The sequence below is a fragment of the Diceros bicornis genome, chromosome 6 (assembly GCF_020826845.1).
Source record: "Diceros bicornis minor isolate mBicDic1 chromosome 6, mDicBic1.mat.cur, whole genome shotgun sequence".
Lineage (NCBI taxonomy): Eukaryota > Metazoa > Chordata > Mammalia > Perissodactyla > Rhinocerotidae > Diceros > Diceros bicornis.
In genome coordinates, this window is record NC_080745.1 from 74,373,340 (window position 1) to 74,385,594 (window position 12,255).

At 38.1% G+C, this 12,255-nt stretch overlaps 1 protein-coding gene across 1 annotated transcript in view; it reads left to right on the plus strand.

Annotated features, from left to right (window-relative positions):
- SMC3 (structural maintenance of chromosomes 3) overlaps positions 1-2,812 on the plus strand; it is a 35,011-nt gene extending 32,199 nt beyond the window's left edge. Inside the window, exons 26-29 of the mRNA XM_058543971.1 lie at positions 260-451; positions 610-787; positions 1,678-1,784; positions 2,400-2,812. Coding sequence (XP_058399954.1) covers positions 260-451; positions 610-787; positions 1,678-1,784; positions 2,400-2,471 — 549 coding nt within the window. The 3' untranslated portion in view covers positions 2,472-2,812. The remainder of the gene's footprint in view (positions 1-259; positions 452-609; positions 788-1,677; positions 1,785-2,399) is intronic.
- Positions 2,813-12,255: the final 9,443 nt, after the last annotated feature.

Sequence of the window (12,255 nt, forward strand, 5' to 3'; positions counted from 1 at the left end):
TTCTCAACTGATAGTTGAATCTAATACATGTGAACAAATCCAGCGTATAGTTTGCTAACATAGTGACTAGAATGTTTTACATAGCTCTTAAAGGGATCCAATCTGTTATTCTTGTTCTTACAAGATTTAAAAAATACTTTTGATTGCTTTTAAATATTTACGTTTGTTAAGCAATAATATGTATAATTTTACTTAACCAAAATTTATATTCCAGTTGACACCAACTTATTTATTCATTCATTCATTCATTCATTTTAAGGTATCCAAGAACTTCAGTGAAGTATTCCAGAAGTTGGTACCTGGTGGCAAAGCTACTTTGGTCATGAAGAAAGGAGATGTGGAGGGCAGTCAGTCTCAGGATGAAGGAGAAGGGAGTGGTGAAAGCGAGAGGGGTTCTGGGTCACAAAGCAGTGTCCCATCAGTTGACCAGTTCACTGGAGTTGGCATTAGGGTAAAATACCTTTCATTCAATTTTCCCAAGAGCATTACCGTAGTAGAAATTGTAGAATATTTTGAAAATGTAAATTGGTGTACTGTATGCAATTTAATTTTAAGAGGTGATGGTGATTCTACCCCTTTAGGATATTAATTCATTAAATGTTTTCTTAGGTGTCATTTACAGGAAAACAAGGTGAAATGAGAGAAATGCAACAGCTTTCTGGTGGACAAAAATCCTTGGTAGCTCTTGCTCTGATTTTTGCCATTCAGAAATGTGACCCAGCTCCTTTTTACTTGTTTGATGAGATTGATCAGGCTCTGGATGCTCAGCACAGAAAGGCTGTGTCAGGTACAGTTTTGGTTTCATACTTAACAATGAGAACTTAAAAATGATAGCTTACCTCTTTTGTAGTGATTTCTTCTTGCCTGAGATACTTGGGCGGACTAGACAGGATATGTATTCAGTAAATAATTTCCCTTTTAACAAGTTTTTGAAATTTTAATATTAGACTACTTTTACAAAGTTTTAGTTCTGTGAGAAATATAGCGCTTTGAATCAGTTGAAAATCCTACTCCAGTTAAACTTTTATGCAGAGTTTCTCATTTTAAAACTTGTTTTTCTCAATGTTTGAGTAGCCTCTGTCATAAACACTATTGATTCTGTGTTTCTTTAGAACCTTCATCCAATCTTTAGTAAGTTCAAAAGATCTTTGGGAGAGTGGCTAGCAGGGGAAGGTTGTTATTGTTTTTTGTGTGAGAACGCTTATTTTGCTCTGACATTATTTCTAGTACTGTGTTAGAAGTTGCTGCTTCTTGGGACTGGCCCAGTGGAGTAGTGGTTAAGTTCATGCGCTCTGCTTCGGCGGCCCGGTGTTCGCAGGTTCGGATCCTGGGCGTGGACCTATGCACCGCTTATCAAGCCATGCTGCGGTGGCATCCCATATACAAAATAGAGGAAGATGGGCACAGATGTTAGCTCAGGGCCGATCTTCCTCACCAAAAAAAAAAAAAAAAAAAAAAAAAACGTTGCTGCTTCTTTGTATTCTGTTAACTTTTCAGATTTGGGGTTATTTATTCTTAATTGAATAAATCAAGTTGGTAATTTTTGCAGATGTACGCATGAAAAATAAAAGACTCATAGGCTGTTTTGAATTTTAGGTAAGGGTAAAGATAGTTGCTTTTTAAGTTTTCAGGTCTTCTGAGAAAAAGATTTTATTAAATTACTATTTCTTTTTACAGATATGATTATGGAACTTGCTGTACATGCTCAATTTATTACAACTACTTTTAGGCCTGAATTGCTTGAGTCAGCTGACAAATTTTATGGTGTGAAGTTCAGAAATAAGGTAATTTTTTTTTTACATGAAGTTTAAGTTCATATAGCATTTAATTCATTATATTTGTTGAATTATTGTTTTATGTTACTTAAATCAGGTAAGAAAACCTGGAAAGTTGTTGCTTATCTCATGATGATGTCTTCGTAAAGAAAAAACTTTTCCTTCAAATGCCTATGAAGTTTAGCAATTTTTTCATGGCATTCATAGCATTGATTTTATTTTCACTGGCGTTGAGAGAATAACTTCCTGTCTAGTCTATTTAATACATAGTCTGTTTACATACATTCATTTATATTTGGCTGGACCACACAGCTCTTCCTGGTGTTTTCAGCCTTAAGATTCTTAGAAATAGCAAAATAAAAACTGAACAAAAATGTGCTTCAGATATTTAGATGTAAGTACTTATCTGTATCTTCAGATCATTAAAATTCAGAATATTTTTATATCTTTTAAACTCACGCATTAAACAAGCACCATCATAAATAAAGGTTTTACAGTCAGTGTTTTAGTATGTAAGATTTATAGGTGATAGGTTATATATTTTAAATATTACCCTATACAGTGGGAACGCTGATATATTTCTTGAAGATTTAACAGACTTTGTTTTTAACATTTATTCTTCAGGTTAGTCATATTGATGTGATCACAGCAGAGATGGCAAAAGACTTTGTAGAAGATGATACCACTCATGGTTAATTGGAAAATATCGCCCACTGGTTTGGAAGATGTGTATAGTAATATGATTCTCATACCCAGGAACTGTAAATTTAAACCTAAATATTTGTTCATTATTAATAGTTTTCAGACTTAGAGCATACACAGTCCTTTTATATTTCTGTCATTGTGTTTTATAAGATACTCTGTAATGTTACATTTCTACTTATAGTTTCAGAATTTTATTTTCCACACAACTTTTTGTAAAGTGTCCTCCTATTTTAAATCTTTTGAAACGTGCTAAATGTTCTTTCCTAATTATTTTATCAATTATATTGCCTCTTTTTTTATAGCTTTAATTAAATAATTGGTTTTATGACTAATTTAGTGTTTTATGTGGCTTTTCATTTATAGTTGTATGATTAGAAACAAATTTTTCTTAAATATGTGCTTTTTATTTTGCCTAAGAAAAGGTCTGCCTTAACCTAAAAAAATTTTAAAAATGTGGTTTCATATTTTGTTGGATTATGTCAGTGGTTCCCAGTCCTGGCTACATGCTTATATCCATGAGGGAGCTTTAAAAAATGTAACACTGCTGAAGACTTTCCTAGATGGGTTGAATCAAAATCTTTAGGGGATGACATCCTGGTCATTGCTAGTTCTAAAGTTCTCCCAGGTGATTCTGACCCTTAGTGAGGATTAGAGCCCCAGCTTTAAACTCAATATAAGAAGCCTTTAAAAATTATTTTTAATTTAAGATGTCAGTGTTTAATGGAATTTGGGAAGGTAGTTTTAAGAGTAACTGAGAATGCTAAAGCCAAAAAATTGAGCCATAAAAAATTTCCTTGTTTTTCTGGATAAGGAAAAAGGTTTGGAAAAGTTTGTTACTGAAATGTTTTTTTCCCCCTCAGATGAGGTCTTTGTTTTTTGTTTGTGTATTATGTTTTTTAAATTGCTTTAAGATATAATTCACACACTGTAAAATCCACCCATTAAAATTGTGCAACTCGGTGCTTTTTAGTGTATTCACAGAATTGTGCAACCATGCCTACAATCTAATTTTAGAACATTTTCATTACCCCCGAAAGAAACCCTGTACCTGTTAGCAGTCACTCTACATCTGCCATTTCCCTTATCCCCTGGCAACCACAAATCTACCTTCTGTCTCATACTATGGATTTACCTGTTCTGGACATTTGATATAAGTGGAATCATACAATATGGGGCCTTTTGTGACTGGTTTCTTTCACTTAGCATGTTTTCAGAGTTCATTCATGTTGTAGCAGATATCGGTACTTACTCCTTTTTATTGCTGAACAACATTCCGTTGTATGAATATACGCCATGGTTTGTTTATCCGCTTGATTAGTTGGACATTTGGGTTGTTCCCACCTTTTGGCTATTACAAATAATGCTGCTATGAACATTCGTGAATAAGTTTTTCTGTGGATATATGTTTTCATTTTTCTTGAGTATATACCTAGGATTGGAATTGTTGGGTCACATGGTAATTCTGTGTTTAACATTTTGAGGAACTGCCAGACTTTTTTCCAAAGGAGCTGCACCATTTTACATTTCTACCAGTAATGTATGAGGTTTATGATTTTTCCACATCCTCACTAACAATTGTTATGTCTTTAAAATTATAGCCATTCTTGTGAGGAGTGGAATCTCATGGTTTTGATTTACATTTTCCTGATGAATAATAGTGTTTAAGCATCTTTTTGTGTGCTTATTGGTCATTTGTATATCTTCTTTAGTGAGATATCTATTCATATCTTTTGCCCAGAAGTTGTGAGAGTTCTTTATATATTCTGAGTATAAGCCCCTTATCAGGTATATGATTTGCAAATACTTTGTCCCAGCCTGTGAGTTGTCTTTTTACTTTCTTAACGGTGTCTTTGGAAGGATAACGTTTTTTAAAAATAAACTTGTACGTTCAAATTTCCTCATCTAATTAAAACATCAGTCAGGTTGGATTAGGGCCCATTCTAAGGCCTCATTTTAATTTAATCACCTCTTTACAGGCCCTGTCTCCAAATGCAGTCACATTTGGAGGTACTGGGGGTTGGGGCTTAAACATATGAATTTGGAGGCTGGGGCAAAATTCAGCCCGTAACAATTACCATAGTACATTTGTCACCCAACATGGGTACATTTAGTTTATCAACTAAGCTCTAGATTTTATTCAGATTTTATCAGTTTTTCCACTAATGGCCTTTTTTCTTGGATCCCAAAGATGATAGTGTCTCACATTTAGTAGTCATGTCTCTGGTCTGGGACAATTTCTCAGTTTATGTTTTTCATACCTCGACAGTTTTGAGGAGTACTTTTCAGATGTTTTGTAGAATGTCCCTTAGTTTGGGTTTGTCCAGTATTTTTCTCATAGTTAGACTGGAGTTAAATAATACCAGAGGGGTGAATTGTCCGTCTCATATCATATCAGCAGTACATGTTATTAACATGCTTCATCACAAGTGCTGTTTCCCTTGATCACCTGCCCAAGATCCTTTGCCAGTTTCTTCGCTGTAAAGTTCCATTTTTTCCCCTTTGACTTTGTTCTTTGGAAGAAAGTCACTAATTGCAGGCCACATTGGGATACTCCTCTGACCTTGGGAAATCTCCCTTATTCTAGTAGGGGTTTTTTTCTAGATTTGTTGGGATTTTTTATATAGACAAATCACGTCATCTACAAATAGAGACAGTTTTTTCTTACTTTCCAATACATATATCTTTTATTTTTCTTGCTGACTTTTTCCCCCCCGAGTTTATAGTTGTTATCTACAGGAAGAGTGGTTTGTTAGGAGCTACTCCTCCAATCGTGGAATCCAGAAATCCCTAAAGAGGCACTTTTAAAATGAGAACATAGTAATATGGCTGAATTAAAAATGTATATTCAGGAGCCGGCCCTGATGGCCTATTGGTTCAAGTTCAGCACACTCTGTTTCAGTGGCCTGGGTTTGGTTACCAGGCGTGGAACCACACTATTCGTCTGTCAGTAGCCATGCTGTGGTGGCAGCCCACATAGAAGAACTAGAAGGACTTACAACTAGAATATACAACTATGTACTGGGGCTGTGGGAAGAAAAAAAAAGAGAGAGAGGAAGATTGGCAACAGATGTTAGCTCAGAGCAACTCTTTCCCAGGGGGAGGAAAAAAAAAAAAAATATATATATATATATACACACACACACACACATACACGCACACACACACATTCACTTGGAGTTTTTCTTTTGACTAGCTGAATCTCTGTAGGGTAAATGTTCAGTATATTGTTTATACTCTATAATTTTGCCATAATATAACAGAATTTGGTGTAAGAAATATCCTATCTAGGACCCCATTCAAAGGGTTATATAAGCATGGTATGTTTCTAATATTCTTAAAATGTTTCTTAAGCATTTCTCCAAGAATATTCATATGAGTCACTGCTTTGGAGTTTGAAATTGTTGGTGTATAGTATGATCTATAGCTTTGCCCTGATATGACCAACCCTCCATAATACAGAATTTGGCAAGGGATGTTATATAAATAGCATCATTCTAGAACTTCTTAATATTCTTAAGCATCTCCTCAAGAATATTAGTATAATGAAACTCCAGTGAATTTGTAACAATAAGCACCTCAATAATGAAACAGAATATGAATGTTGTTTAAAATCCATATTCTTTGCTATATCTTATTCATAAATTATTCTAATGAAATTGAATAGAAAAATGAAAATCCTGGGCATACTTGGTCAACCCAGAAACTTAGAGGAAGGACAGAAATTTATGCAAGGAATTAGCCAGTGATGAATAAAATCTAAATAAATCTTTCTCTGTGGCTGTGTAGTCCTGTCTTGATTTTCCTACTTTGAGATTTTTGTTATACTGCTACAAGGTATTCGTAAATTTGAAGTATATATATTAGTAAATTTGAAGAAGATAATATTTTTAAATCACCTTACCAGCCAGACTGCCAATATTAACATTTTGGGGCGTTTACTTCAAATCTTCATACAAAGTTTTATGATTATTTTTATGTTTCTACTAAGTGTATCATTTTATGTCCTGAACTTTCACTTAGTAATAAAATATAAAATATTCCTTTGTTTAATCTCTTCAGAAACGAGATTTTAATAGCCACAAAATTCTGTCAAATAAAAGTAGCCTGTTGACTTAAATATCTCCTGTTGGATGCTGAGATTGTTTCCTTTTGGCTATACCAAAAACAAACCCAAAAACTGATGAACATTTTTACACACAAAACTTTAGAAATTTAGGGTTACTTTCCCAAGATAGAGTCCCAGAAATCAGAGTATGAACATTCATAAAGCTTTTTGTCTAATTTTTGCACCTTTAAAAAAATGTAAAATACGGAACGATTAGCATAAATGGGTTAAGCGTTTGTGTACTCAAAGTGGAAAAGTACTAACTTTTAAAATGATGCAATTTCTAGAAACAGTTTATTATGAATAGTGTAACAGTCATAATAGAAGTATAGAAAAGGTAAAAGATGAGTTTTGGAGGATTTCTTTTTTTCTTTCTTTCTTAAAGTATTTAAGCAATAACGACCCTATTTTTGAAAACATTTGGTTAATTCTTTTTTTTAATAATTTTATTTATTTATTTATTTTCCCCCCAAAGCCCCAGTAGATAGTTGTATGTCATAGCTGCACGTCCTTCCAGTTGCTGCATGTGGGACGCGGCCTCAGCATGGCCGGAGAAGTGGTGCCTCGGTGCGCACCCGGGATCCGAACCCGGGCAGCCAGCAGCGGAGCGCGCTCACTTAACCGCTAAGCCATGGGGCCGGCCATGGTTAATTCTTAAAAGGAGTTTTTCTCCTAATAACTTGCTTGATAGAGGACTAACACTTTAATTCGGCTTCCCACAAAGGAAGAACACCAGTTTTGAGAAGAAGAGAACGGTATTAAGATTTCACTGTCACCCAGCAATGGTCTCTTTACACAGGAAGCAGCATCGTATTGTTAGGATGCTTGCCATAGGGGTGTAGAAAGTGTGTTCTGTCTTAAGGATTTGTTATAGAAATAGTATTCATTCTTTGTCTTTCTTCACCTTTTACTCAGGCATATCTCCTTATCCTGGAATACTAATAAGTAATCCAAGTTTGCATATTTATGCTGAGTCTGGTGTGTTAAGCAGAGGAGGAGTAAATGGAAAACAGATATGCACATTAATGCAGTTAAAGTTGGTGACAGCAACGTGTTAGCCGGCTATGTAGAAACTAGGAGGGTCTGTCTCTACTTGAGGGATTTTTTTCCTTTTTTATTTTTAAATTATATACAAGTAGATAGAAATTATCCTCTACTTCTGTGTGAAGATTAAGCAGTAGGATATCATTGTTCTCTAGGTTTCATTCTTCTGGGAGAAAGAGGTAACTCTTCCTTTTCCTCTGGGAAATATAATGACAATCTAGTTCAGTTGTCTATTGCCTAGGAGTGTGTTATGGCCTTTATTTTGGTCACGTTAAGTAATTCTTGATAAAGTGGGTTTTTTCAGTTACATTTGTAGAAGGAGTGTTAGTTTGGCAAGAGCTCAGAGTTTGTAAAGCATTTCCTCTTCTTAAATACAACTTTTTTTGTCAGCACTTTCTCTAAGCTAAAAATATCAGGACTCTCCACATAGGATATATTTAGATGCAGAGGTACAAGATTTTTTAGTTTATACTTTAATTTTGTGGATGAGGAAATCTGAAGCCCAGGCAAACAACTAAGTGAGCACAAATGACTAAGTGAGCACACACAGCTTAGTAACTGACAGAGCCAGAACCAATCCCTGGCTTTCTTGCTGAAGTAGAGCAGACTTTCCAATACATTAGCACTTTGTTCTCCCTGGTTAACTATGAAAATGGGGGAGATGTGTCATATTTGTACAGTGTTGATTGATCCTCTACGTTACACAGAGAAACAGATTTTAAGGCGAGTCACCACCCTCTTTAGTTTTCTTGATGTTTTTCCTCCCCACCCTCCTCCGTTTTTCTTGAGATCTCATCTGTTTAGGTACACTCTGATCACTTGTCTCACTTAATGTCCTATGGGGACTGGATTACTCTTGGCTGCCCATCTTCTGCATGGAAGATGCCAGTGTTGCTCCATAAATCTGCCACCGTGTGGCACTCAGTCTCCCCTTCCTAGAGGCAGAGAGTCTCCTGGGTGTAAGAGCCCTTGTGGCAGCCAGTAACTGCACAGGGATGTGAGGCAGCATAGAGATTAGGTTTGCAAGGAGAACATGGCTATATTTACTCTCTCAAGTCATCGCATTGGTTCGTATAAGTCTATTGCAAAAAGAACATTAGCATTTGAATGCTATCTTATGGGTTCTGTGTGGTTCAGACCAGTTCCTGGCATGTTGATTATATAATACATGAAATTCAAGTGTGCAGTGATACCAACTCCAGCCTTACAGTCTCATAAATTAAGTCATATTATTCAGCCATTAAAAATGATGGTTATAAAGACTGGTAACATGGAAATATATATAGGTGAGAGAAAAAAAAACAGTAGAAAATTGAATTTGAAGGACATGGGTTTAAGGCCAAATCATTTAGGACTAAGGTCATAGAAACAGTTAATGTGTAACATAGTAAAGGACCATCCCACTTCTAAGGCAGAAGTCTTTGCTAGGAGTGTTTTTCAAACAGGAATCGATCGTACCACCTTAGAATTAGAAATGATGACTGCAAAGGCTATAAGATTGAGACTTTCTTCAGCTTTGTCTGTGCTGCTGTTTTTTTCTCCCAATATCCTTAATCCCAAATTACTTCATTTATTTCCAGAACCACTAGAGGGGGCCCTTGACACATGCCAACCCCACCTCCATTTTTTCAAACTAGTTTTCAAACTAGTTCCTTCTCTGATTCCTTGCTACTAGAGTTCCAGGAGCAATGAGAAGGTCGAGATGTGCTCCTCTTGAGATTTCTCTGTTACAGGAGTTTATGACCTAAGTGTTAACTGCCTGCAGCTCCTGTCATAAATTGGATGCTTTTAGCCAAGGTACCTAGTGCTTACAACAGGTTGTATTGCTATTGAGAAAGCTCTGCAGCAGCTGTTTAATTGGATCTTATTAACAAAATGACAGCTGTTTCTTGCTACAGCCCTCTGTTTCTCCTCAGAGCAGTAGTCTTTTCTGCCTGTGCCTTCTGAATCCTCATCCAGACCCAGAGAGACTGTCCTAGTTTTCCTTATTTACTGTTTCTGACTCTCACCTGCAACCCTTAATCGAAATAGTTTCACCTATTATGTTGCTTTTCAGTTTACCATTTCTAAGTCATCTCCCCAACGAGACTCTGAGTCCGAATTAGGGTCTCTTACATTCTCTCACAGAGTGATAGGAATACTTGCTGATTTGTTTTCTTATTAGAAACCTTATTAAAACCCCTGTAGCCTTGGAGAAAGCATTATTATCCTCTTTAGGATTGTTCTAGAAATCCAGTTTCTGTACTGGTTAAGAATAAAGGCTTCATCATCTTGTTGAGCAGATGTGTAGGAGCATGTGTGTAGGCCTGTGCGCACACAGCCCTGCCTTCTGTTCCTCAACTGAGGTCACAGAGTGGCCTAAATCTTGTCTTCCATGATGCTACATCTATGACACTGATGTGAATACTGGTATTGAGCATGGCCTTATGATGGACTGGAGATTAAGATACAAGTAGATAAATAAGCAATATGATGTTTCAGTTCTGAGATGAGAGTGTCTGTCTTTCAACTCAATTGTGAGGTTAAAGCTTTGAGGAATCTCCCAGAAAGAGAAACTGTTAAAGCTGGATGCCAAAGAGGTCTTTCCAGGGACCCTGTGTTTTCTTGTGGACACACTCCTAGGGTGGCTGTCTGTCTGTCTAACCTCTGCCCTTGGCTGGGTGGAAGGAGACATTTGGTTTCAGGTGGTTGTCTTGATCCCTTGGGGCAGAAGCGTGAGGATTACCCTCTTTCAGAGATAGCGTCTTTGCTGTGTATTGATTTATACAGGTTAACCTGTGTAAGTGACTTAATTGTTATTATCTCCTAAGTACCAGACAGGCCCTTTACCATCTCACTTAAAGGCAACAACTTTGAGGTGGCTGGTGTTAACCCTAGTCTGCAGAAGAGGAGATTGAGCTTCCATGAGGGTGAAGTAACTTACCTAAAAATTCCTGTTAGAAAGTGGTGGAGCTGAGAGGAGAATCCTGCTTTATCCTACTTCCCAGACCTCTCTGGCTTCCTTTAAACTCAAAATGAAGATGGTGCCAACACTGCGGATCAACCAAGCTCGATGCAGGGTGAAAGGCACGTCTAAACCAGTTGGTTTCAGAGCCGTCTACACATCTGAGGTGTATTTGTGGAGCTTTGTTCTTTCCTGCAGCCTGGGTCCCCGACCCCACCCCCCAGGGAGGCCAGGCCACAGAAGCAGAAGGCTCTGTTGTAGCAAGATCCTGGGTCGTGCAGGCTCCTCCAGATGGTACCCAAGAAGGACCTGTAAATCCAAGACCAGGAGCCCCTCTTTCCCTCGCGCTGTATGACCCACATGTGTCTTTGCAGAGTAGGATGCTGGCTGAGTGCTTTTGATTCTGGAATTCTCTAGCAGTTACCCTTCGGCTCCTTTTACCTCCCCCAACCCTATTGTCTGCTCAGTTTTAAAAAGGCAAAGGTTGCTCACTGAGCACTGCCACTACCCGCCCCTCTTCCCTGACGGTGCCGCTGAGCTCAGCTCTCCGGAGGAGAGCCCGGGCTCAGTTTTCATGCATCTCACAGTTCTGAAGAGCAGGACTGAGATTCTGCACCCCCCACCCGCACCCCCCACTGTCCTTTTTCTCTTTTGGTCCTTAAATCCATTTAATTATTGTTCAGTTTGTGGTTAGGTATAGGAGAGCCATTTGAGGTAGAGAAGGATATGGAAGTGGATAGAATTAAGAGTTGTTCCAGGTCACCAGGCTATTAGACACATTTGGGCAGGGGCCGGGGGCCAGGGAGTCTGGGGGGTGCTAACAATTTTATTTGTTCTACAAGGCTCAAGTCTCTGAGTCTCAGTCACACCCCTTTCTGGGACCTCTACAATCTATTCTTGCCCCAACAGACTGGATCTAAAGCAGGGACAAGGGCAGAACTTGCATCTTCTGAATCAAACCTGTGCTTTTTCCCATAGTTCTTTTCCTCTGTCACTTTAAAAACAAAAACCTTTGTCTTCTTTATCTTAGTTTAGAGTAAAATCCCTTTAAGACCCTCTACGCTGTAAGACTATGAGCGCTGAGACCATGTCTGTCTGCCTATTTTTTGTTTTGTTGTTTGTTTTTGTCATTTTTATCAATGAGTGTTTGTTGAATGAATGATTGATAACAGCAGCTGGCACTGAGCACTTACTAGGTGCCAGGCTCTGTGCTGAGTGATTTATATTCTTTACAGCAGACAAGCCTCACAACAACCCTGAGAGAGGAACTGTTGTTCTTCTCGTTTTCCAAAGAAAAAAGCTGAGCCTCAAAGAGGCTATTTACCCACCCCAGGCCACGCAGCTCCAAGTAGTGGCAGCCAGACCCCAGCACAGGCCTGTCCTCCTCCAGTGTGACAAGGTGCCTCCCCATCAGTGAGCCTCCAGCTGCCACTGGGCCGTGTCCTGTGACACCCCAGGCTGCTCCTCCCTCAGACTTCTCCCAAAGACTCTGTCTTCGCCATGGTTCTCTTTGGCTAGATTCTCCCCATAGAGAGGGGGAGCAGACGCCAGAGGGAAGCTGCACTCTGTGGGGCCCACTTTGCTCCACCCTAGTGATGAAGCTGGTGATAGGTAAGAATCTGGAATAATTTAGCCACAACTTTGATGAGAAATGTATGCCCATGTACTATCTGGTTAGCAAA